The 27,997-nt window shown below is 35.3% G+C and overlaps 1 protein-coding gene and 1 long non-coding RNA gene across 7 annotated transcripts; one reads left to right on the top strand and one right to left on the bottom strand.

The window, feature by feature from the left end:
* Positions 1-2: 2 nt before the first annotated feature.
* LOC141381220 (uncharacterized) lies at positions 3-2,364 on the bottom strand. The gene is made up of 3 exons (XR_012401059.1): positions 762-2,364; positions 468-610; positions 3-388 (listed from the first exon to the last, which is right to left on the bottom strand). It is a non-coding gene; the product is annotated as an uncharacterized lncRNA (long non-coding RNA).
* On the top strand, positions 908-27,926 carry limd2 (LIM domain containing 2). 6 transcript variants are annotated; one of them, XR_011008666.2, is made up of 5 exons: positions 908-1,141; positions 22,222-22,266; positions 24,232-24,368; positions 24,749-27,095; positions 27,264-27,926. XR_011008666.2 is itself a non-coding variant. In NM_001328061.1 (4 exons), the coding sequence occupies exons 1-4, from the start codon at positions 1,139-1,141 to the stop codon at positions 24,906-24,908; spliced, it is 345 nt and encodes a 114-aa protein (NP_001314990.1). In that variant the 5' UTR covers positions 925-1,138; the 3' UTR covers positions 24,909-25,168. The 6 variants fall into 6 exon arrangements, 2 of the variants coding, with proteins under 2 accessions (NP_001314990.1, XP_009297834.2); XR_012399896.1 differs by having other exon boundaries at positions 24,749-27,097; positions 27,248-27,926; XR_012399895.1 differs by lacking the exon at positions 908-1,141 and adding an exon at positions 21,808-22,059.
* The last annotated feature ends 71 nt before the right edge of the window (positions 27,927-27,997 follow it).

Genomic DNA, 27,997 nt, shown 5'->3' with positions numbered 1-27,997 from the left:
TACCATACATGTCAACTGTTACATGTTTTCAGCTTACTAAGGGTGAGTAAAATTGCATTTTGAGGGTTGAACTGTCCCTCTAGGGCGCAGTGGGTAGTGCTGTCGCCTCACAGCAAGAAGGTCACTGGTTCAAGCCTTGGCTGGGTCAGTTGGCATTTCAGTGGGGAGTTTGCATGTTCTCCTATGTTCATGTGGGTTTCCTCCAGGTGCTCTGGTTGCCCCCCACAGTCCAAAGACATGCGCTATAGGTGAATTGGGTAGGCTAAATTGTTCGTAGTGTATGAGAGTGTGTGGGTGATGGGTTGCAACTGGAAGGGCATATGCTGCATAAAACATACTGGATATGTTGGTGGTTCATTCTTCTGTGGCGACCCGATTAATAAAGAGACTAAGCCAGAAAAAAAATAATAAATAAATGCCTGTCTCTCTGTAAAATGATTGTTACAAATGTGGACTTAAAAACATACCAAAATTGGTTACTACACATGCATGGTTGATGTTTATACAGGAAGATTGTGTAAAGTGTGTCGTCTTGACATCATGATCTTCTGAAGGAACAAATACAGGTTGGGAAGGTCATGACTGGGATGCTGATAAAAAAAATTTTTGCCTGAAAAATATTCATGACGTTGAAGAGACCGTCAGTCAAATATAAATTAGGCTACGCTGGCTAAACTCAAGCCAGCTCTGTTAAATAGTCTTTTAAGCACTTAAGTCACTAACAGTTGACTATATAGATAATACGGGGAAGTGATAAATACCATAAAGTGATGAACACATGAGGTAACATGGCTATTTCTTGCAAAGACAGTTTCCCGAAATTCAGAAGTGGGAGGAGAGCGGCACGAGCAGCGTCCAATCGCGTGTGACATCCTGCTGAATAAAAAAAGGCGTGATGAAGAGAGGAAAAAAACCGTCCGTTGAACAGAGCTAGGTGGGGGGAAAACACGTCGAGCTCTGTCGGGTGATCAGTGTGTGCTGGTACATTTCATTCAGCTCAGCCTGCAGAAGTTCCCCGTGTGGACCAGCGGACAAAACGAATGAGATTTCAGCCGACTCGTGCACAGTGAGCGGACCGGAACCGGCAGCAGATCTCTCTCATCCCCTTTCTCTTGAACAGGCTGATAAGGAGACCCAGATGGTGAGTTTGTCCGCTTTGATTCAGCAGCAGTGAACCCAGCGACCCCCTCTTCGTCTATTGTGGTGAGGAGGTGCAGTACGCTAGCTAGGACGCTATTAAGAGCTAAGTGTGGGGAATTGCAGGGAACCATCAAATCGGATGCCTTAATTATTGAAGATGTGCATTTAAATGGAAGCGTTAGATTTTATTTATAAGATGAAGACTAACGTTAATTTTGAGACATTGTGTGGTGGGGACTTCAGGGTCTGTCAAGTGTCTTCCTGAAGAAGTGTTGTTATTTCCAGATGAATTTAGACCGAGGAGGCATGATGCTTTTTAGGTTTTGGCACCTGGTTTTCGTCGACCCAGTTTAGTTCAGAGAAAGGCGGACTGGTTGTAGTGTACTGATGCAGTTGTAAAGTTCAAACGGGATTTATTTGATTTTTATAACCATAAATTGAACGTACATCCCGTTTTACCGCCTCGTTTTATGATGCTTGGCTTACCGTTACATAAAATGACATACCTCAGCCTCTCTGCATCCTTTCTCTTGTCAGTCCACATTTATTTATCCTTTTGTCAGACGCGTTTATTTAAAGTGACACGCGGTCTGTGTCTGACATTTGAACGCTGTTAAACTAAACGTTGTCGTTCGTTGCTCACCCTAAATTGACCATAAACTGTAGACTGTTTTCATTGAAGAGCAGCCTTTCGTTTCCTTTGTATCACGGAAGAGAGAGAGAGAGAGAGAGAGAGCAGGACTAAGCACAGGTTTTATGTGGAAATTTATGTAAATGTTTGATGTACAACAGTGAATCTCAGGCTAATGTTGTCATGGCAACATGTTTGTTTAACTCGTGCCCAGCATCTGCTGGATGAAAATGTACACACACGATAACAGGAACACATTTATACTGGATTAGATTGTAGGTTAAAACGAGGGGTAAGGTTAAAAAAGGTAAGGTTAAACGAATGTAAGTTCTCATTGAATCAATAATAATAATGATGAAAGTAAATACCACTTTCTTCTGTGATGGTAGAGCTGTAAGTATTATAAAGTTTTGCATGTTCCTGAATTGAAGCAGTGTTATATGAATGGACTTTAGTAACAGAGACTTTCTAGTCTCCCAACGCACTGAGAAAACACAATGTTCATTCCTGTGAGAACTTTACCCCTATGTTACCACTAAAACTAGTATCACTTCCACTCTGCATAATTTTCATCTTCTAGAGCAGGGGTTCCTAAACTTTTCAGCCCTTGACCCCTAAAATAATAATGCCAGTCACTCGCAACCCCCAAATTCCTCGGAGGTGGTTATAAGTATACAAAAGTTGCACACACTGTAATAGGCCTATATAAACATAAACATATTGACAACACAAATTGAAAGTCTAACAACCATATCATTTTTATAGTCATTTATTAATGTTTAATATTAAGCTTAACTAAAGAGACTGGTGGACACAATGTTTTCAGCACAAGTCTCTTCATTAGACTACATTTTAGAGGTTTAATTTTGGAGACCACCAATCAGAGATCATTCTCAATGTTCAGTTGTGGCCTTTATTAATTTGATTGCCAGTAAGGTGTCAAAGTTTAACCTGGTGCTATAAAATTCAGCTGATGCTATTGCTGTGTTGTTAATTAACATACCTACATTGATTGCATGTAAAAAATAATAATTTATAAGCTGATGGCTTTTTATTTCCATGTTGTTGTTTTTACAAATAAAAACTACTATTTTTGTCTTCTGTGGGTTATGGTTGCAATATGGTTTATCTAATAGTTTACTAAATTTATTTGACTTTTGGAAATTACCAAGCGACCCCCTGTCATTGTTCCACAACCCCCACTTTGGAATCCACTGTTCTAGAGTAGCAAATAGTGAAATGCCCCAATAATTTGGACAAGTGTCTGCTAAATAAACAAATACAAATGTACATTAAATTAATCAAATGTAAGGAACACAACAAACTTATCTATTGATTTATTATTATAATTCTTTTTTTTTTTTTTTTTTTTTTTTTTTTTTTTTTTTTTTACAAATAAACAAAACTATAAATATTAAATGTTTTATCTTTAGGGGGTGTTTATGGAAAAAGCACTGACAGTTTATTACTAATGATAACGTTGTACAAAAAATGTAATATTAAAGTAGGACTAGGAGATTTGGCCTAAATTTATATCTCGATTAATTAAACATTTTAACTCCTATTACAATTTAACAAATTATTATTTTATTTATTTTTTGCCCTCATAGTTCACTGATGTGCAAAAATTTGCTCATGTGTAATGTACTCAAAGTATGCATGAAGGCTGCGCTAGACCATACAGTCATTGGACCATACCGAAGTATAAATTAGCCTTAACAGACCATGGTCACATGACACCACACGCATAAATGGAAATAAGTTGACCTGGGAAAATCAGATCGATTTTAGGTTCTGAATGTGAATTTTGATTAATTTTTGATGACTCGCCAGACCCTACATTAAAGTTATGTTCACGCTGATCTGTGAAAACAACAAAAAATGCTATTTATGCATGTCAGACCAATAGCTTGTGTAGACTTCTCGCACATGCCTATACACTGCACATGAACAAAACTGTTAAACATTGTGGAATGCCCTATTTTTAATGTTATCAGACAACAATTTTTATCTGGAGAGACTTATGAAATATTTTAAAATTTGAATCCTTCTAAAATTGTAAAATTGTTATCAAAAGGAAAACTTAAAAAAACAATTTCTTAAGATTTTATGTGATTTTTATCTTGTATGTTATCATTATTATTATTATTATTTATATATTTTACCATGGTTATTATTTATTGCTGTTGATGACTTTTAATTGTTAGAATATTATTATAATTATGGAAAAGGGGTATTTATAAAATTTAGTAAATTTGATCGATTTTTTTTATTTTTTTATTATTTTTATTTTTTATTTATTTTTTTTGCCATGACGTAGCCATAGAAATGGCCAAGCTGAAATGGCAGCCAAGCTGAAATGGCAATAAAATTAAAACTTTCAATACACTGCACATGTAATAACTTCAGTTTTCAAAGTGCTTAACAAAGAAAAGATAATGGTTATTATTTTGAAATAATTGCACTGTAAAACATTTACCATTTTCAGTTATTAGCTGAAATTCTGAAACGACATTCCTGTAGTTTAAGCGTTCATCTTTTCTGTTTGTTGCTGTCATTAGTGATAGGGGTAATTTGTTGTGGTGGTTGATCACCATCTGGCAGTGTATTGTCTGATCAGTCATATGTACATTCTCAAATTGGCTCCATTGGGCATTCAGCACCGCAAGGAAACTCCTGTTTAGTAAATGATGTGCTTGCTTGAGTGATTGTAACCGGTACACATGAATGTATCCTCTTTCATAGAGCAATTTATTCCAGAAGCAAGTCTTACTTTTTAATGATGTCTCCTTCCATTAGAGGTGTCAATCTCTATTGTGCACAGAAGTAAAGTACAGGTGGTGGAGCCTATCAGGTTTTTATATGAAGCTTAACTTTGGAGATTGTGTACACAGATCACTGGTGTGGAGATGACAGCCTGCGGCGTCAACTGTCCAGTTGTCAAAAATGAACGTGGAGGCATGTTGTTCCAGGTGTTCCAACTGAATGTTGTAACTTGTAGGACGTTAAAAGGCTTTATGACATGTTCCAGGGATGAAGAAACACCACTATAGATGCTCAGAATACCAGCTACATTTTTCATCATATACAAGTACACCCCTCACAAAACTATCTTTAAATTCATATTTTAATTAGGAAGCTATATAATATTATATTTGTGCATATACATTAAATTAGTCAGTACTGAAGCCAAAATGGGAGCTAATCTAACAAAATCACTTTCGATAACGCTCCATAAAGTAGTACACCCAAAATTATGTAATAGTAAAATATTAAATACAAAATTATAAAGGAGGAAATATCAAGAGATGCAAAAAATGTGAAAAATTTACTTGAAATTTTGTAGATTGTTCTTTAATTTTTTTGCAACATTTTGCTTGAATTTATTTGTATTTTCTACCAATTTCTAAATATGTTTGGTGACTAAAATATTATTTTAATAAATATATCTGTTTAATAAATCTGTTTTGTTTAAATGCACCAAAATACATTTCCTATATTCACTGAGAAATAAATACAAATATTAATTTTCAAAACAGGGTGTACTCCATTATGCTGAGCACTGTAAAAATTGAGCATATAGGGATAGTTTACCTTCAAATGCAGTTATACAGTAATCAAATTGTACAGTGCATTTTCAGATGGTTCATCAGTCATGTTTCTTTTTGGGCTGAATGTCACACACTGAGGTTCTAGTCCGTGGTCTACTCTTAGTCTCTTGACTATTCTTAGAAATCCATACTAATGAAATTATGCCAACAAGGACTCTGGGACAGCCTCTGCAGTGTGATAATGGAACCCTTTTTTTCCTTGTAAAAACCGTCTCCTTATATGGAGAAAGAGAAGAAATTAGGCTTTCTCCATAGGCCTAAATAGAACTTTCCACTCAGTCATGAGTTATAGTGCTTCAGTCAGTTCAGTGGTTATCTGTGGAGTGCCAGGGGTGCATCTTTGGCTTGATGTATCCGTATCGGCTCATGCATACATTTATAGAATAATTAGTTTTTTTACTGTAGTTTTTTTTTTTGGGAAGTATATCACTACTGTATGTGTGCTTGTAGGCCTGTCACGATAAGGAATTTTGTTGTGGGATATATTGTCATAGAAATTGATGTCATAAGCAATATTACTGTCATTTTGAGATCATTTTATGCCACTGATTATATATAATTATATAACTGCATATTAATGCAAATAGCCAAAAACACTTTAAGAAACTTTTTATTCTGAAGGTTATTTAAATTGTATAATTCAATGTTAAAAAGGTAAATGTCCTATTATATACAGTATACTAATCTTTGACGCGGGTAAGGTAGAATGTATATGTCTTTTGTAAAACATCTTTAAAGTTATTTGTAAATATATATCGCAATGGCAAAAATTATTGAGGTCATCTCTAAGTATAAGTAGATATACGTTTTTGTGATAGGCCTATGTGCTTGGCTTTTCGACTCCTTGAACGCATTAACAGGATAGTTGACCTAAAAATGCTAATTTATTCACTCACCATAAAGTGGTTTCAAACCGTTGAGTTAGTTTTTTTTGAAAAAGAAGAAAGCTGAAAACTTATAACCATTGACTTCCGTATTAAGAAAAACAGCTTATGTGAGAGTCAGTGGTTACAATATAAAAAAATCTTTTGTTTTAGATAGAAGAAAGAAACTCATAAGGTTTTTGAACAAGTAAATGTTTACAATTGTCTTTTTTTTTTTTGGTGAACAGTCCCGTTAGGTTAAACAAACTTCAGACATTTGCAGGAATGCAACTTTGAACTCTTTGAGGGTTTCTTTTTTTTTTTGCGCTTAAATGTCTTTCCTGTGTTGAAACGAGTGTGTGAACTGTCCTGTGAAAGTGCAAAAGAGATGAGGTTTACCATCTCTAACTTGTTTGTTAAATTCCAATGAAAAGAGCAATGTCTCTTGGCAATTTTGTCGAATAGATTTCATACACTCCCTGTTTGTGATAAGATCATGTTATGTAGATGCTGACTGCTGTGTTTTGTGCAGTACCACGAAGTGCCTAGATCAAGTTTCCAACTCCGTCTGAACATGTTTGAAAGGCTTCAAAAAAGGGATGTGTCCTGACAATACTGTTCTGAGTAAAGATCCACTAGTGCATTCTGCTAATTTTGATGTGCAGACACAAAGCACTTTGAAAAGGGTAGCCTACAGAAAAGTTAGGAGGTCTTAGCAAGTGTTTTTTGTCTTTTAAAGATGTTTAATAGAGGTCTAATAGATGTCTAAACATAGTTGTGTTGGCTAAAACGAGGCTATATTATTTAGACATCTCTAAGAATAGGCCAAATCTAGTCATCAAATAAACAGAAATGAGTGACTACACAAAGTCTTTCTAATCTGTCGACTAGTCTAGTATTGGGCTATTCTCAGAATCAGAACCAGAAAGAGCTTTATTGCCAGGTAAGTTTGCACATACAAGACATATGTTTTTGTGACAGCTTCTACAGTGCAACAGAATTACAGAGACAGGACAAGAAACAGATAACAAATATATAAAAAGGCAGTAAGTAGTGAATGCAAATAGACAAGTGTATGCAGAGCTATATTACTATATACAATGTTATATATGCAGCTGTTATGTGCAAATTGTCATGTAAAGTGTGTTGTTAAATAAGTGTATATGTGTATAAGTGTATATGTGTATTTAACGTCTATTAGATTTTCACTGACAGCCCAAGTTCTTGCTCTAGCCAAGCTATCTACATTTAGACGTCTATTAGACATCTATTAAACACAACACTGTTTGCTGGGATGTTACTTTGAAAACATTAATATAAGCAGTTGCGTTCTAATGGCGCCTTTTTATGTAATTTTACACCATGCACTCTTGGTCAAAGGTGTTCTCTAGAGTCAAATGAAACATTAGATGGTGTTGCTCTTCAACCCTGCCCACACGCCTTCTCTTTAAAACCTACTGTACAGGCATCTTTTTTTTTTTCTCAGCATTTCTCTTTACCCTTAACACATTTACAGTTTCACATCCGTTTGTGGAGTCCAGTGTCAACCTCTGCCTGTGGATCAATGCATTGGCGAAGACTTGTACATTCTTTCGGAGTGCTTAAACGTGCACATTTTTTGCATGTTCATGCAACTAAGACCATGTTTATGCTCTCAGCAAGAATTCATTCAGCTCTTGCTCATGAAAATAAGCAATATAATGGTTAGGCAAGCAATTAATGCCTAGGAAATGACTTTAACGATAATGCAAAACAAAATTGTGGTAAACATTTGCATATGTCAAACTTGTGTTAAGCTTCATTTAAAATGTATAAACCGGTCACACAGCTATAATAAGTGTTGGGGAAAGTTACCCTTTGAAGGTAGTGCATTACAATATTGAGTTATTCCCCAAAAAACTAACTAATTGCATTACTTTGTAAATTTTTATGGAAAGTAATGTTTATATTACTTTTGCGTTATATTTCCTTACCTGGCTGAGGTTTGATCTCTTTCAGAACTTGCAGGTGTTTTTAGGTGCAAAAGGGTGTTTTTAGAACTTGCAGGTTGATTAGCTGGAGGTAGGGTGTGGATGTAGTCTGCTTTGCACTCAATTTTTGTTTTTCAATGTCATGTTTCGTGCAGTTGTCCAGAGTTTTACTTGCACATGATTTACACTTAACATGAACCCACTTATTTTCTTAAAGTTCAAAATAAGAACAATCTTTTGCAAAAATGTAAGTCTCCGGCCTGCCATTGTTTCCGTTTCTAACTATCTGTAGTGATGACGGGCGATTTTTGCAAATGTATTGTTTGTTCTTAACCGGATCTTCTAAGTGAACCGTTCGAACCAGTTCATTAAATTGAACCGAGTTGTCGTGAAACAGTTTGCACCTTCAGTGCTAACAGACCGGATACCTCCTCTGACTTGAAATAAACCAATACTCGGAGTTATTCAGTTTCTAGAACAGTACATTGACTCATCTGCTTTGAGAACTGATGATGATGAGTGCGAGCCGACTTTCTGTGCTCTCACAGCACGCTCTTTGATTAAGTGTGTGATTCAACTTAAGGTAATATTTATTCTGCAATATATATTTTTAAAAGCCAATTAAGCAAGGTAAAAAGTAACTCTAAATTGTATTACTTATTTTTAAAGTTAAGTTAGTTAATTTTTAAGTTAGTTTACTTGTTACTTTGGAAAAGTAACATTATTTCATAACATGCATTACTTACAACACGTTACCCCAACACTGGCTATAATACATGAGTAATTTGCTACTAGAGGCTTTGAGGGCTTTCTTTTACAGAAGTGTATTGCAGTGACCAAATGCACAAAATGGCTGAATCTTTCAAAAAAATGAGGAAGACTAACCCTAATGTGTCATTTGGTAAATTAATATACATGTTGTTGCTCGAAGGCTCATTTTTGTTTTTCTAGTTACAGGGTAATCAATCATAACTTGACTTCTGCAGAAAATATGCCCTCCAGCATCTTTCGAACATTTCACATTTCATTCATGAATCCAAGCCAGACTCCCTCAGGGTTGCTGCATGAACGTCTTCTCTGTGTTGCCAGGAATTTTGACAATAGAGTTTTGTCTTCTAAATCTGACTCATTGCTCTTGTTTGTTAAGAGTTATTGGCTTGGCAGAATGTGGCCAAAGGGATGCCGGTCAAACTCCTGTGTAGCCCCTAGTTTAATAAGGCTAAGGTGATCTATTCACTCGTCACCCTAAACATTTACACCTATTATTACCTGCTGTCTAAAATGCATGTCACTGCATGCTGATGAGGCATACTGAAAATGTTCTGTGAGCCTTTTGTGGTTACGTGACACATATAGTGTGTCCTGGGTGCCCCAGATGACATCTGAAAAATGCAGTCACAAGATGCATTCAAGCATTTGATGCGATCTGATCACTAGGTATAAGCAGGGTGTGTTTAGGTTGATGGTGGCCACAAGATGCTTGTTTCTTCCTCAGTCCACTGAACTCCTGCTTATTCCCAAGGCTGTCTGGACCCATGGGGAGCAGCTGATGGGATTTTTGTCCGGCTAATGAGATTAAAAGAGTGTCTGCAGTCTAATACTATATACAGCGGAAGTGTAATGGAGAGTAGATGTTGTGTGTGTGTGGCTGTGGGAGAGAGTAAAATACTGACCTTTGGTAATGGCAGGGCATCGCAAATCGTACTGTTTTGACAGAATCTGAGGGAGCAAGGGTTCAGATATAACCACACACTGAGCCGGGTCACATTAGGGCCCCAGTCCATCTGGTAACTGGGCTGTCATGTTAAAATTTTGGTAGGTATTTGGCTTGTTCTGTCTTGCGCATGGACACAGGCTACATTTTTACAGTAGTCAGAACATTTAAATCTGAAGGGATGGATTTTCTCTGTCAGTGATCAGATGTGATGTCACCGTAGTGATGATATATAGTTTTTGTTGATATTATTCACTAGAGTCACGTAGCACACTACCTGACAATAGTTTTATTCCCTATACAAGTTTTAGGAAGAACACATAATAACTTGGCTTCTAGTAGATCACTTGGTATCAGAAGTGGCTTATATGAAAGGCAAAGACCTCTAGATTATACTTATTTTACCAGAATAAAATATGATCATTCCTTGATTTTTAATCAGAACAGTAAGGTCTGACTTTGCTTAGACAAAAGTCTTGTCACTTAATAGAAATAATGTAGAGTGTAGAATGTAAAGTCATGGTGAGGTGGAAAAAGAATTAATAATGTGTAGGACTCCCATTGTGAAATTGATTTGTACTGATTTTTAAATGAATCATACAGTGATTTGATGTAGATTTGCAGATGAAAACTTGCTTTAAAGTATGAGCTTTTGAAAACACTATCATTTTAGTTTGTGTAAACAATCAAAAAAACATCATATTGTCTTTTCCATGTTTGTTTAGAACCATATGTGTAGCATATAAAAGAATTGCAACAATGCACGAATCACGTTAACTTCAGTGTAATGATTCAATTGTTTTTACGCATGTTTATCAGTGCCATAAGCTCTGGCGGGTGTCAATGTCACTGCTGGAGATATCACTGCAGCAACATGCACCGCGACACTGTCAGTATCAAATGACACATGCCACTGAACAAAAGACATGCCACCAGAAGTGTCACTACACTCCGTGGCATCTGTACATCAGATGTACTTTAACAATCTTGCGTCCACATGTATTGTCATCATAATATTGGCAAAGTTAAGTTCCAAAACTCAAGAGCGCAGGAATGGAGGCTGCGTGAAAGTCATTTCGACTGAATAAAGGAGCTGCAAAGCGCAGCATTTTTATATAGGATTATAGTTGAAGTTCAGAGATATAACTTAATTGTCTTAGGAGTTTCCCTAAATGAGATGGTGAAAGTAAACGCTACCATGAAAATATTTATGAAGGCATAAACACATTAATGGTGTTTATTTGCTGAAATTCATATTAAAATTGCTATTATTTGTATTGTGCAACGTATATATTTAAGGTCTTTATGCACGGTAAATATTGTGGAAAGAGGACAAACAAGGTCTTTTGACTAGGAAGAACGCAGCATCTCATTTTTAAGATGACATGTTCTCACGGTTTCCTGAGTTTGTTCTTCCGAAGAAACTTGGCATGAATGGTCTCCACAAGAACACGAGTCCATTTTAGCGTTCATGGAATTGAGAAACAGCAGTTGTGTCACTTCATGTTAAAACTGGCCATTCGTCCAATCCTGCGAAAACATAATGGGCGTGACCAACCCGTGACCTCAATCAAGATTGACCAATGGAAAAAGGCCTTTCATCCTGGTAGGAAGAAACCGCAGACTAAGCTGCGGCCTTCAAAACTTTTCAACTTGTAAGCAAAGATTTTAGATGCGCAAAAAAATGTTAGAACGTAAAGCAAAATGAATGAATGTACATTGGAAAATGTGGTGGTAACTGCATTAAATGGAAATTGTTTATTTTTTGCAATGCAACATGTATTCAAACAAACGTGTAGTTTTAGACCAAAATTAGGTACATTGTAATTATTTATATATATATATAAATATATATATATATATAAAATACATGCATACATACAGGGCTCGAAATTGCGACCATTATGGTCGCATATGCGCCCGAAATTTTATCTTTGCGACCTTAAAATATATTTGGGAGCATTTCTGCGAGTGCTTAAAATTGTTGTGTGCGACCAGTTTGTCCTGCAAAATGTTCACCACATGCGCAGATTCGGGAGACATTCACGCAGAATGCATCTCTAAGCTCTTTGTCTGCACTTGGAACGCGAACGCATCACTCAGGAAAGGTTTAAAACAGTTGTCATGTCATTTTGCTGCAGTTAACAAATCCAAGTCCGTAATGCTTGCCCCGCCTTCGCGCTCTTCTTATTGGCCCACCACTGCTCTAGCACTGAACGCAAATGATTGGTTAATATCAGCTGTCAATCACTCAGTCAGCGCCTTCTGGCTTTGGATGACAGGGAGAGCTACTACCGCGCGCGAAAAACTAAAGCGCTGAAGATGAGAATGAAGATAACGCGGACAGATTTAGTTTTAGAAACCATGGCATCCAAAGTTATAAATAATGACACATCTTACTAGTGATCATGTGCTGAATGTTAATCCACCATCTACACTTTTCCAAGAGTAGAAGACTTCCGTTGGCTTCAAGTCCGCTATGAAAAGTCTGTGAGATGAAGTTTTCAGGTAACTGTTTGCCACATCTAGCACGACAGCTTCTGTTTAATCCTTCATATAATCGTCAGATGCTGTCCGCTGTGCAAGGGGCAGCTATATGTCAAATTTAACACCACGTACACCATCACAAACGGGCTTGCACTGAGTAAACTATTATCGCTACTCATGAAAAGACCGGTATTGCTATTTACATGACGTATGCATATAATAAGGTACAGTATATGTCAAAAGCATCAGTGCAATATCAGACAGCACTTGTGAGAACAGCACAGTTATACCGTTAACAGATTCATGTCAAGCAGTGCGTGCAGGGCCAGTGAGCGCTCCGTGTATGCTTTGGTCACACACTTATGTTATAAAAATCTATTTTCTTGTGATAACGAGATTTCGTTGAGACATATGTTCCTCACGCTTGCATATAATTTTTTTTTCTTGTTAGTTTGATTAGTGTTGATTTCAAATACAATAAATCTGTTTGTATAAAACTTGTAGTAACGGTGCTCATAATTGGTGGGTGCGACTAAATTTTGGCTGATGCACCTATATATATATATATAAATAATTTTTTTTTGTTTTGCCAATGACTTTTTTTTTATTTAAAAGCTTTTATTTTTTTAATTACAATGTACCTAATTTTGGTCTGAAAGTACATGTTTGTTTGAATAATAAAGATGCTAAATGAACTCCAGCATACATGGGTTCAAGATTTTTCAGCTCGTAAGCAAATATTCTAGATGTGCAATAAATGACAGCAGAACAGAGCTAAATGAATGAGTGAGCAATAAAAATTGTGGTAGCTGTATAGTTTATTTTTTGCAATGCAAAACATTTTATTATCATTGATTTTATTTTATTATTTTTTTTCCTTTTTTTTTATTACTAATCGCATATTCTTTCCCTAAAACTAAATATGTTAGACTGTATAATAAAGAAACAAAACTAACTCCATAATCTGTTAGCTCTGCCAAACTAGAATTATTATAATTGAAACTAAATGTAGAAAAACTAAATAAAAATGTGTTCACAGAATAATAAAAACTAAGCTACAACTAAGAAAAGCTGCAATTAAACGAACTAAAAGTAAACTGAAATGTAGAGCAAATTAAAAAAGGATGAAAAATAAAAACTAATTGAAAAATGCTAAACTTTAATAACCTTGCTGACCTGGCACAAATATTGCAGTGCTTTTAGTTCTTGTCATTGATCTGTGTGAATGAGGATCATTATGACCAACTTTTTTGTCTTTTAGACATCCAAAGTAGAAACTTTTTATTCTGTTTTAGTACGTTTGTTGCTCCCAGTGATGGGTTGCGGCTGAAAGGGCATCCACTGCATAAAACGTGCTGGATAAGCAAGCGGTTCATTCCGCGGTGACAACCCCTGATCAATAAAGGGACTAGTCTGAAAAGAAAATAAATGTTTGTTGCCATAAAAACACCCTTATGTATGCCTTGAAAATGCATTTTAGAGTCTGAACTGGGCCTGTATAACATTTAAAGCACTGTGTCATTGTTAGATTTCAAACTACTGTATAATCATCACTTTATATCTAATGGCCTGATTTCATTTCATTTCCTGTAAATGACATTTACCCACAAGGTAGTGTTTTTGAAACAAGGTTGAACTTTAGAAAGAACTTGTTGTTGTTTTTTCTTCTTCTTTTTTTCTCCCAAAGTGTCATTGTGAAACCCAGAGGAGTTGATCATGTTAAGTGGAGATCTTCAGGGTCTTACGGCTGCATATACTGTATACAGCACCAAGGTTGTGACTCCGTGTGCAGGGCAGCTGAGTTCTGAGAGTCTCCAGGGAGGGTGAATTGGACCTCATCATTGTAAAAAGCATCAGAGCATAGCACAGGAAGATGTGTCATCACCCCTTCCTGCCACAGTGCAGACGGTTGAGCAGCAGTGCTATCTGCATGTGTGTGGTGAAAGAGACTGTTTTTTTCTTCATCTTATGTACAAATAAGGCAAAAGAGGACAGATGGCACTAGCTGAGAAGATAGTGGCCCGCTCCATTGCTTCGTGCGCATGCATTGACAAGCTCGCACATCTCTAATCCCGTTTTTGCCACCATTTAAACTGTGACTAACCAAAGCATCTTTGTTTTGGGTTTACTAGTCGGTGGCATCTTATTGCACTTTTGATTACCAAAACCAGAATACATGTTTTTTTTCTTTTTTCTTTTTTAAATAATAATTTTTATTTTTAATGTGTGGTCTTCTTGATGCAAATCATCTTGACTCCATTCAAAGTGGTTTTGATTCATTTCTTTTTGATGATTTGAGCATTTGTAAATGTCTGTGGCAAAGGCTCTCAAACAAACCTGTTTCACAAACGCTTTGAAACAGGAAGTGGGTTGAGTGTTGTCTTGCACTCAGGGTGTGTTGTGACTTTATCAGATAAACTTCAGTCATGTTGGCTTCTCGTTTTACTGCATGGCATTGGCTAATACACAGTAAATGGCTCTTCCTCCTTTGACCAAAGGGTCACCACATTATACGAGTTGAACAGTGATATACTTCAGAAGTCTGTGCAGACACTAATTGTCTCGATGCAATGTAATTGTCTTAGTGTAAGTGCAAAACACAAACATTTTTTTTTAATTGAAAGATTTTGTTTTACATCTTTTTCTTTTAGTGTTTGTTATGTTATCTTTTAGTTGAAGAGGAGTACTTAAAATCCAAAGCACTTTATAAATACAATAAAAAAATTTAACCTATTTGAAATATACTAATTCAAATAAATATAAGTATAAACATAAATATGCTGCATGATGCACTTCTTTTAATTCATTATTGTGCAAACATACAGAATAGACTTGTTTTGCGTTTTTTTTAATTTTTTTAATTTTATTTATTTTTTTATACACACACACGAGTAAAATACTTTCACATAAAAATGGAGCATTGCAGCAGTTAAGATATGATCCTGATGGTCAAGTAAAGTCCTATCATATAAATAGATCACTTTTATGCAGACTGCTTTTAAACGTGAAAACTGTCTGCTTTCAATTAGGTTTACACTGCAAATTCTACTGTTAAGTAGGTCTTCAGTGTTTGTTTTTACTTGTGGACATCTGACCATGACTGATTGAATGGAAGAATTTAGCCTGAGAAGAGTTGTTGTGACCCCTGATTAGGCAAGGGCTGCAGGATTCTGATGGTATGATAACCTTGGATAAAAATATCACGGTTTCACGGTATTGTGATTACTGCTCTAAAAATTGTTCTTTGAAATGTCTGGTTGAAAAACTAAAACTTTTTCCCCTTTGTACACACTATATTTTCTTTTGAGAAACTTTTTAAATATTTGTATTAGTAAACATGTCAGGCTAAATAATTCAAATGAATCCTTGACTTCTGCTGCTTTCAGTAGTCTCAAACACAGATTTCTTTACAATTTAAAATGGCATCTTTGTATATATTTTCTGCTGGAGAAACTGTTGTTCTAAAAACAAGAAAAAAAAAAAAACTTTAAAAAAAATTGGTATAGCAGTAAATGTTGGCGGTTTTAAAACCTTGACTTTTCCAAACCGCAGTATACCTTGAAAGCGGTTATCGTCGCATGCCTACCCCTGGTCACTGTGACATTTCAGGCATGATTTGGTCGTCTAAGACAAATTTGGGAAATCCTAAAGGATTCCAGTAATCTTAGGCTAAAATTTGAGATCTTTGGTCATTGGTTTGACATTTTCACTGACAACAGCTGTTGCGCTCAAAATTTCTTTCTTCTTTATTTATAGAAATTTTCAATCATGTACAAATATCACACATTTTAGAATATAATTGTACATTTTGACAAAGACTAATGAGTGAACAAGGACCCAAATCATTGTGAGAATTATTTGCCCCCAGATATATTTATATATTTGCGATACTTTTTTTGATGAGATTAAGTTCTGGCAATCAAAAGATTTTAGACAGTTTCATGCAATGTGACCAGCTATGACGAGCATCAAACGAAGAACCAATTGGAGTGCCGAATATGATGATGCAATCAGCGCGGCAACTTTAAACCACCACTTTTATTATTGAGGCAAAGAGTGAGCGAAATTGCTACTATTAGGTTTGCCGTAAGGTATCATTTTAGAAAACGGGACAGTGAAAGTGTCACAGATTGATGATGTAAAATTGTACTGTGTAATCCGGGTTGAAGCCAAGTGTGCCACACGCCCGCTTTTGAGTGATGCTCCTAGCCGTTAGATTGCCCCTTGGTGGCTGGCTGCAGTATAAGTCATAAAGCCCGCCTTCTCCATGTTTTTGCGTTGTTCATTGATTCATTCATTTTCTTTACAGCTTAGTTCCTTTATTAATCCGGGGTCGCCACAGCGGAATGAACCACCAACTTAACCAGCATATGGTTTATGCAGCGGATGCCCTTCCAGCTGCAACCCTTCACTGGGAAACACCCATACCCTCTCATTCTCTCACAAACACACACACACACACACACATGCTATGGACTATTTTAGCTTGCCAAATTCACCTGCACTGCATGGTTTTGGACTTGTGGGCAAACCGGAAAATCCGGAGGAAGCCCACGCAAACGCAGGAAGAACATGCAAACTCCACACAGGAATGCCAACTGACCCAGCTGAGGCTTGAACCAACGACCACTTTCTAGCTGTGAGGCGACAGCTCTACCTACTGCGCCACTGCGTCGCCCTCCTCCATGTTAATGAACAAGATTTGAACCCAAATAAAAAAAATGACTACACTTGCATTAAAATGTCCCAAAATATGGTTTTACTCCATTAAGGCACTGGCGGATCAAGCTGATATTGGTGCAGATCTTCATTTTTGTAAAGAGTATGTTTTTAGCCAGTAATGTAATGCTATAAAAATGAGGCGTGTCATCATGATTGACAGTTGTGATTTTGACAGTTTCTCAAAGCAGATCGTCAGAGCTTCAGGAGGAGATTGAGGTGTTATTCCATTTCTGAGTTATTGTACCATGGTAAAATGATTTGTTCAGCAGTAAATTATACTTTCTGACCAACAGGATCTGATGGATCACTGTTTATTTGGTAAAGTGAGGGTTTTATCAGGCTTTATTATTAGTTTGCTGATGCACGCCTAGCCATTGATGGGGAAAATACAGGTGATGGTTATCTAGCAGTCATTCTTTTTATGGGTCTGAAATAATAATTTAGGAGGACAAAAATAATGTTAGCCTATCTTCGCATTGATCTCCTTTAAGGTTATTTGAACTTAACAAATATAAGTTATAAGAATATAGTCTATAACAAATAGAGCTGTAAATGCTATAATTTCTATACCTAATTTACCATTTGGCTTTTTATTTAAAATCTCCTAATAAACATTAAAATGAAGGTAAATGCTTATTTGCCAGATATCAAGCCATGGAATAAACCAAATAAAAATAGAGGCAAAAAATTTGATAAACCATATACAAGTGAAATTGCAGCAGCTGATAAGCCTATATCATATATCAGTTAATGTATTTAATACTGCTATGTTTATTGTAGAGATTGACGAGGATTGTTTTATATAGTGCAGGGATGGGGTGTATAAATATCCTGTTGATATTTAGAAATCTTAAGCGCACTATTTTTTCCTGCAAGGAAAAATAGCTGTCCTTAGTGTGTATATTTTGGGTCCTGTTGATTTTTCTAATTCAAAATAAAAACCTTTTTTAAAATGTATGTTGTTTATATGTTATTGTTCATATTTTACAAGTGATATTTCTACCCCTGTGAAGATAATAAATGCCAACAACCCGTTGTAAGAGTAATATTTTTTTAAGTCTAGCTTAGGCTAGAGTGTATGAGAGTGTTTATTTTGCAGTTCAACCTGCAGTATATTGTTTTTAGTAAATTATTTAAAAACCGCTTGCATCACACTTAATTTAAGTCGTATATTATTATGTGTTTTTTTAAATCCAAGGGCTTATATGTATATTAGCAAGCCTTTGTTATAGTGCAGATACGGGTGGTCAAATGAGAAGTTTTGGGGGCATGGTTGATTTGACGTACAAGCGTTTGTTTAGAATCTTGATTCCACGGCTCTGCCTTTGGCTCCATCTGGTTGTCCTTCTGCGCATGCCCAGGCTCCAGTGTTTTGCAACAGTTTGTGCCCATCATAAGGCGTTTTGTCATTAGTTTAAGCCAAAGGAAAATGAGTGATTTCCAAGTCAAAAAATGTGGAGCCTCAGAGCAACACCTATTAACATCATCAAAACAACCAATGGCAGTTCAAACAGGGCGATAACCATTTTCAAAGTATTCCGCGGTTTGGAAAAGTCCTGGCTTCAAAACCGGCAAAATTTTCTGCTATACCATTCCTACGGTATTTGTTAAATTTTTTTTATTTTTTAATTTTTAATTAAAAGATGCCATTTGGGTTTTTACCCAGACATTTAAAAATAACATATTTTAGAGCAGTAATCACAATACTCTAAAACTGTGATGTTTTTATCTAAGGTTATCATGACATCAGAATCTTATACCGACCCATTGTTCTTTGATTTTGGTTCTTTGAAGTATATTGATCTCACACCTTCACAAAAAGTCAGTTTCTTCTGTGTTAAAAATCCAGTGGAAAAATTAAGGATCTAAAAATATGAAAGGAATTAGGAGTTTGTCAGCATCTCATACTGATATCCATTCTACTTATTCTGTTTGAAAGCAAATATTATCATGTTGAGGCTGAGAGGCTGTAATCTCATTTCAGAGCTTTGATGGTATATATGAGTGCGTGTGAAGTCCTCGATAATGGCTGTAATTTGCGAAAAGTGGTGTTATTGAATGTCTGATGTGATATAATGGTCATCACTGATACTTCCACTGCCTTTCTGAGCTGAGCAAATTAACTTTCCTTTTTTTCCAAATGCACAACAAGAGAGGCCATTCATATGAGCTGTTCTACCAGCAGATTCTTGTGTGTATGTGTGAGATTCCAGCTTTAGATTTACACGCAAAAAGACAAGTTTAGATGCTGTAGTGGAGGTGGAGAGCTGTTCTTGGCATTCTGTCAGACCTGAGCAGTTACATAAAAACCTGTCACTTCAGGATTTTCTATCCTTCGTTAATGTGTTTTTGCTCACCACATCGCTTTTTACATGTTTTAGACTGTCTGGCTCTGTCTAAACTAATCTGGATATGTTTTAAAGGGTGTTTTCGCTATGCCTGAAAACGATTGCATCCCTGAACTTTGCATAGTAAAAGTGTCCACACGTTCAGCTGTCTGCAACTAAACATTCAGTTTCGGTCAAACAAATACAATCTGAAGTGTACAAACTGACAGTAGTCTTTTACAACACTGTCAAGCTGGAAAGCAGCCATAACAATGGTGGAAAAACATTCCCCTTTCATCAACCTTCTTGCTGGGTCACTATAGGTTTGGTTTTCAAAATAGTTTCTACATTACAACAGATAAACAGCACTTTCAAATGTTCATTTTGGAGCATTGTGAAAAAGCCTTTTGTTAACATGAAAATGTCACCTCCAAGGTGAACTAAAGCAGAGATATGGGTGTGCTTTTAAAATGAAATGTTTCAGGTGTTGGACAGTGCTTCTTTGAGTGACGTTAGTTCAAATTTGGGTCAAATAAGGGCAAACACAACCCCTGGGTTATAGATTTTATATCTCTCATCATCTCTATATATTCATATATTCATGCACTCATTCAATCATTCATTTTTCTCTGTATTAGTCTCTTATTTATCAGGGGTCCTCACAGCGGAATAAACCACAAACTATTCCAGCATGCCGTTCCAGCTGCAACCCAGCACTGGGGAAACACACATACACACTCAAATGCACACACAAACACTATAGCCAATTTAGTTTATTCAACTCACCAAACTCACTCAACATTCAAACTCTACGCAGAAATGCCAACTAGCCCAGCCTGAACTCAAACCAGTGTCTTTCTTGCTGTGAGGTGATGGTGCTAACAGCTGAGCCACTGTGCTGCCAGCCTGGAACATGCCATCTTTTATAAATAAATAAATCAAATTTTGTGTTTTGAATTCAAATTTGAGTCAAAGAAGGGCAAATCCACTACTGGGTTGAGGATTGAATCAAAAATATAAAAATTCAAACCAAATTCAGCTGGTATATCACATCATTTATGGGGCTGAATAATATTGAAGAAAAACGTGAATTCGATGGCATGTAAATTATGCAATATTTAACTTTTTTTTTTTTTTTTTTTTTTTTTTTAATGTTCAAACCAACATGTTCTGCATTATTTCAGGGAAAAGAAAGCATCACTACACATTCTGAAAGTAAACAGCCATGTTTTACAGTTGCAACATAAAAAAAAAAATACATGCCACCTCTGCCTTGCTCTACTGGTAGTAATTAACCTGAAAACTTCAGAAGCGGTCTGGAAAACAAAATCTCTTGTTTCTTTAGTTGACTGGTAGACATAGGACGATAACTGGTTTCAAGGTTTACTGTGGTTTGTAAAAGTCAAAGTTTTAAACCACCAGAATGTTCTGTTATACCGTTCCTAAGGTATATGCACAAAAACTACCGTTTCAAAATATTTTAAATGTTTCTCAAAATAAAATATAATGTGTTCAATAGGGAAAAGTTTTATTTTTATACATATTTTTTTAAATTCTTTTTTTAAACAGTGATATTTTTATCCAAGGTTATCATACCATCAGAATCTTATACTGGCCCATGCCTATTGCATCCATACTAAAATAGTTACAGATTTTTGGACAAGAAAACCAGCAAATCTTTTCTGGTTGGTTTTAGACATGTGCATTGACATGTTTTCTGCTTGGTGTGCAGGACAAACATGGTCAGATACATATATAATAAAAATGTATTAAGATAACATGATTAAAAGATGGCTCATTTTACCATAAAACGTTGCCTTTTAATAGACCTTGTTCACCGCAGCTGATATAATTAACTTATTAGTTTCTTTTATATAAATTTAAAATGGTAAGATTTAGAAATTAGGCTGTTGAGAAATCGAAATTTACAGGTAACATTAATAAACACCAAATAAACAAGGTCATGCAGTACTGACATTTTATAATTTAAGTACAATTGATAAATGCATACTCATTTGCATGGTAGAAGGTGTATATGAGCCAACCTCCGTGTTATGTTCTGTTGGTCAGAAAAATGGTAGACCTACATTTTTTGCGTAACATTTTCCTGGTGAAAATTCTTATTCAGGCTAAACCGTTACTTCCAGGATGTAGAATCTGTTGTCGGAAGTACAGTATCCACAGTTGTCTGACGATTCATCTGCAAAGCTGTGTCTATTTGCAGTCCAAGCCAAAGGATCATTCCTCCAATAACTGCATTTGCAGGTTTGAAATCGAGATGGCGACAGAGAGGCTACATTTTACGGACTGCAGCTTTAAGTGGTGGCCTGTTAAAGTTTGGCAGCTGTTTCGATTTTTAAGCACCACAGAGTATTTGGTGCAGAGTTGACCGTGGGACATGGCCTTGCGTTATGTAATGTCATATTATAGCTTTAGAGTTGGTTAGAAATGTGCACCAGGCTTTGTCTTCGCTGATCCCTCTTTATATGTTTGTGCTTGTGGCTGCACAGACAAAAGGTGCTTGTGAAAGCATACAGCAGATGGAGGGATTCAGGAGAGACTGGAGGAAGTGCTCGGAGGGGAGCATTTTTGAAGTTATGTCTGGTTATGGGTGCATGATTGTGGTGTATGGATGGATGATTAAGGATTTATATGCTGTGGTATTCATGAGGCAGTGCCTGAAACGGTGTTGCCATGGGTAACCTGTCTTAGGACCACTGACTTCATTTCTCTCTCTTTTTTTGTTTTGTTTCCAGGACAACAGGAACACGTCGGATGAAAAGCCTGTTCAACGATCTAAGGTTTGTTGCTTTTTATTTAGTATTTCCTATACCTTTACAACCATTCAACTATGGAGCTAAATGGATCAACTCGATCTGCTTTCATACTGTGTGTGTGTGTAGAGAATCAGTCAGTTTTGCAGCTCCATGGGGTTTTGAACCATTTAGTATTGTTTAAAATGCTCAATAAATTAATTTGAATAATCATATTTGCTTCGTTCATTAATTCACTCATGTTTACTGCCTATTTGTATATTTTGTGCATTTTTGCAAATTGTAATTTACTTATGGCTGTTTGCTTATTTGGCCATATATTCATTTGCCTGTTTATTTTTGCATTTGTATGCTTATTTGCTATTGGTTTTTAATATTTTTGTATATTTATTTACTGATTTTTTTTATTGCATATTAGCTAATTTATGTAAAAACTAATATTTGATTACCTTTTTTATTAATGTTTGAGATAAATACATTTAAGTTAAGAAATAAAAAATAATTATTAAATGCTTGTTTTGCCTTTTTGTCTATCTGCTTGTATATTTATTTGCTTAATTTCTTTGCTTATGTATTTATTTGCTTATTGTTTTTAGTTTTATGTATTTGCTTTAATTTACTCATGCATTTTTTGCCTATTTACTTAATAAAAAACAATTATTAATATGTTTATATACTTATTTATTTATTACCTTATGTATTTATTTGCTTTTTTTAGTTTATTTTTAAGGTTTTTTTTTTAGTATATGGATTTAATTTACTTATGCATTTGTGCCTATTTACTTCAGCAAATAAATAAATAAACTAATACATACTTTTTATTTACTTAATAACTAATAATTTTTGCCTATTTACTTTAGCAAATAAAACACAAAAAACAATTATTTTTATATTTTTATACTTATTCGGCTGTTTTTTAATCTAAGTAAAAAAAATAAATAAATAAAAAAAATAAATAAACTAATACAGCAAATAAACACAAGGGAAAAAATAAGTATATAAATATATAAATGCTTTTTAATTTTATTTACTTAAGTAAATAGGCAAAAAATGCACGAGTAAATTAAAGCAAATACACAAACTAAAAACAACAATAAAATAAGCAAATAAATAAATAAATAATGCATAAATACATAATCAAAGGAAATAAGCAAAAAATATACAAACGGATAGATAAATAGCCAGATGTTTTTTTTTTTTTTGCTTTTTCTTTGCTAATGTATTTATATACTTTTTTTTATTTTTTTCCTTATGTATTTATTTGCTTTATTTTATTATTATTTTTAGTTTGTATTTGCTTTAATTTACTTATGCATTTTATTGTCTATTAACTTGGATATATAGCCAAATAAGTTTATAAATATATAAATAATTGTTTTTATTTTATTTGCAAGTAATTTGCAAGTATTTGCAATTATTTATAAGTAAATAGGCAAATAATACATAAGTAAATTAAAACAAATGTATAAACTTAACCCAATAATAATAAAAAATCTAATAAAGCAAATTAACATACAAGGAAATAAATAATTAAACAAATAAATAAGCAAAGAAAATAAGCTAATAAATAAACAAGCAGATACATGAGTAGCCAATTAAGTATATAAATATATAAATAATAGTTTTTTTATTTTATTTGCCTATCAAATTTACTTTTATTTGTCTATTTCATAACTAGTATTTGTTCGTGTCATGTATTCATTATTTATGTAATTGTTAATTTACTTAAGGTCTTTATTTGTGCATTGTATTATTCATGCATTTCTCTTTACATTTTTATTTACTTTCTCATTTGAAAACTTATTTTTTTACCTGCCTTTTTTAATTGTGTATTTGCTTTGTTAACTCTTTTTATTGAATTATTTAATTATTATCATATTTAATTTGTCTGGTAATTTATGTGCTTATTCATTTTGCTTGTCTTAAGATTTTATTTTAATCCGTTTGATCCGATTTGAGTAGACCATAAACGGCCACATTGTTTCTTACCAGTCCTTCAGTTTCAAGACCCAAAAGGAGACGTGTGCATCATGTGAGAAGACTGTGTATCCCATGGAGAGATTGGTGGCCAACAATCTCATCTTTCACGCCGCGTGCTTCTGCTGCAAGCACTGCAACACCAAACTCAGGTTAGACACTTCCTCACCGGCACACACTGAATAAACACAGCCAACAGGAACAGACATAAAAGTGTCTCCTATACGTGTGCGTGTGCTTGCGCACTGCTTTTGTATGCATTTTGATGACTTAATAGGAGTATGCTTGTTGCTTTTAGTGTAGAAGCAGCATGATTCAGATTAATAATAAATTAAAATAAATACAGCATCATTACTTTAGTCTTGTGATCAGTTTTATCACTCTTATTGAAACAATTTGTGCTGCTTAATATTTTTTGAGACCACACATTTTTTCCCAAGATACTTAGCTAAATAGAAATAACTACAATTTAAAATGACTGTTGATCATTCAGTGCATACTTTCTAAAAATGTTTTGTTTTGTTGTGTGCAGTCTGGGCTCTTACGCAGCTCTGCAGGGCGAGTTTTACTGCAAACCACACTTCCAGCAGCTCTTCAAGAGCAAAGGCAACTACGACGAGGGCTTCGGACGCAAGCAGCACAAGGAGCTCTGGGCCTCTAAGGATGCTGAGAGCATCGGCAAGACGGCATAATCCTCAATGATTTCCAAAGCTCACCTTTCACCTCCACTGGCCAATCATGACCCTTCACACACACACACACACATTCACACTTACACAAGCAGTTGAGCCAGATATACCACCCCCTGATAGGGTTGATCAACTTCCCTTTTGTGTTTTTGTTTTCCCGCTCCCCGCTCAATTTTAAGTTCTGTTTTATTTAGCCTTGTTACGTTTTTTGTTCATTGTTTTTTCCGTCTAGTGTCGTGAAGTTAGTTGATTGTGACCAAAATTGTTGTGTCCCATATTGGTGGGATGATTCACTTGTTAAGATCCTGTTTGGCAGTGCTAGTAGTACCAGATGGTTTCAATTAAACACTCAGGTAGCTATTCTGGGGTGTTGCATCCAAATCTAGCAATCTTTTATGTACAGTCGATTTTAAGTGTTTATTTTTATGATTGTTGATTGTTTGTCCTTCATTTTATTTGCCGCAATCTGTACTGTACTCTCTTAATTAGGCGGAGTTTTTTTTTTATCTGTGAATCTACAGGGTACACTGTACTTTTAAAGAACTCACTTGAGTTTACATCCCAACTTTTCACTTTATTTTTCTTAGTTTATCTTTAAATCTTACAAAAAGATCTGCTAACCAATGATGAGATTCCTATTTTTAAGCATTTATATCTTTATAAAATAGAATTATAAATGCCATATTTGCTCAAGTAATTCCTTAACCATTTTCAGTTAATTTTATTATAAGTTTAAGATTAACTTGCTCACTTTAATAAATAGTTTTACTCAGTATTTTAGTCCTGTTTTATAGACAGAGTTGATATGTTATCTGTCATCTTGCTTTTATCAAGTAAATGTATATTGATTTAAGCAGGTGTAGATATTTGTTCAGGAAAACAAGACTGAAATACGTTGTAAGACACTTTTTGCTATGTTAAAATGGTCTCTTTTGTAGCGCCCTCTAGTGTTTAAGATAATATTCCTTTTCTTTATTTTTTCTACTTAATATTGGTTATTCTCTTGATGCCATCTAGTGATATATCTATGCTCATATCAATCAAATATGCCTCATGTCTTATTTTAGTCATATTTTATTTTCTATTATTTAGCAGACTGCACATCTTAATGTTTTTTTTAGTCATATTATTGAATGCTCAGTGATTTTCTTGCAAAGGCATTTGTACACAAGTACCACTAAGCAGAGTGAATGTACTGTGAAGCACTGTACTGTACCTATGTCTTGCTGCACGGGACCAAGCTTGTACGACAAATTGAGATATTCACAGGGAACTAAGTCTCAGAGGAAATGACATTTTCTGATGCTTTGCGCCATTGCCTTTCCCCCCTTCCACCACTTCCTGTCATCGCATAGTTTTTGGCAATTTCCTGTGGGCTTCTCTGTGACGAGGTTTTGTGGGACTTTGAGTGCGTGTTTAATTGAAAAGCATGGCTCAAAAAGCATTGCTCAGGAATATGGATGGGTCACACTGACCCAAGTGCACGTTGTTAAAATCTGTTGTTCACTAAACCGTTTTCACACTTGAAATTGTCTGGGTTCAAGCAGGAAGGGGTTTGCTGTACATCGAAACCGACACTTCCATCCCAGGTTTTAAATGCACATGTCGGTTGTAAAAACTGACTTTGCATGTTGTGAATTGTCACTGTGGCCATAAGCTGTGACCTCTAGTTCATGCGTTTGTGTACAAAACATCATCTTGCCATCATGAATGAATGAAATGCCTCTGTTTTAATACTGTTGCTTTCGGTTTTAATGGTGTAACATGGTAAAACTGTTCTGAAGTGTCTGTAAATCTTAGATGGCATAAGGAACTGGTGTGTTTATGTTTGGGTCCAGTTTTAGTGGCTTTTTTTGTGTTTTGCAGTGGTCTCGTCTGCCTTTTTAGTGCAATGGCCTTTTTGTTTGTACGTTTGAGGCGATTCTTCTCCATTTCGACTTGCTAAGCCATTGAAAATCATCCAAATAATTGAACAACTTGAATGCTACAGAAGTCCCCGTGTATGTATATATTGAAGATTACTGTGAAATTGCGAGGTTTCGAAGAATTGATGAAAGCTCTTGGCATGATGCTATTTTCATATTAAGCCTTATTTTAGTTCCTTTTTTTTTTTTTTTTTTTTATTTATTTTCCCAAAATCATCAGCTTTTATAAATGTCATAATCTGCTTTCACACCCTCTAAAACAGGGGTGTCCAAACTCTGTCCTGGAGGGCCGGTGTCCTGCAAAGTTTAGTTCCAACCCCAATCAAGCACACCTGGGCTACCTAATCAAGCTCTTACATGGCTTTCTAGAAACATCCTTGCAGGTGTGTTAAGGCAAGTTGGAGTTAAAGTCTGCAGGACGCCGGCCCTCCAGGACTGAGTTTGGACACCCCTGCTAAAACTTTTTGCACCTGTAAAAGATTTGGTCATTTCTATCAAAAATGCTTTACTTTTTGCAACAAACTTTCCACAGACACAAAAATCACTGTGTTTACGTCAATTGTTAATTGTGTTTGTACGCAGTACGCCAAGGTACAAATGACACAATATTCTGCAAAACCCTCATGGTCTTTTGTAAACATCATAAAAAACCGGAAAAAGGTACGCTCTTATTTGCTCTTCTCTGATGGATTTGTTGTTCTTGAATTGTGCGAGTGTGTCTTTGTAAGTGTATGGATATTTAAGGTTGCAAAAGATTATTTTTAAACGCTGTCGACTCTGTCTGCATGCATTGAGTGAGAGGAGATCAATGTACAGTTGTGTGTTATTCTGCATCTAAAACTTGATCAGCAGAACAAGGTGGCCTTAAAGCAGAAAGAGGTCTTGGCTCTCGTTTCTTTTGTCCCTTATCAGGTTTATTTTCGTCTTAGTACTTTTATCAGCCCTTTAGATCAACTCCTACAAGAATTTGTAATAAAACGCCACATCGCTTGCGTTCACTCCCCTAAGTCTTTTTTTTTTCTCCTCTGTTAAATTCTCATTTTTGTACATGCTTTTGGAGAAAATTTAAATAAATGACATTGCTGGTGTTGATCAACACATGGTTTGGATGTTTTAATTTACAGGTGTGTGTGTGTGTGTGTGTGTGTGTGTGTCATCTGTATATTG

Source organism: Danio rerio, chromosome 3 (genome assembly GCF_049306965.1).
Source record: "Danio rerio strain Tuebingen ecotype United States chromosome 3, GRCz12tu, whole genome shotgun sequence".
NCBI lineage: Eukaryota > Metazoa > Chordata > Actinopteri > Cypriniformes > Danionidae > Danio > Danio rerio.
Note: the sequence above shows the minus strand (reverse complement) of the source record. Positions and strands in the feature narration are given on the sequence as shown.

Bases quoted from the DNA above. Each gene is read 5' to 3' on its own strand.
- limd2 (XM_009299559.5), top strand. From the start codon at position 21,952: ATGTTTGTGCTTGTGGCTGCACAGACAAAAGGTGCTTGTGAAAGCATA. The intron at 22,060-22,221 runs GTTATGTCTGGT...TTTTGTTTCCAG, and splicing joins CGGAGGGGAGCATTTTTGAA to GACAACAGGAACACGTCGGA. The intron at 24,369-24,748 runs GTTAGACACTTC...TGTTGTGTGCAG, and splicing joins CACTGCAACACCAAACTCAG to TCTGGGCTCTTACGCAGCTC.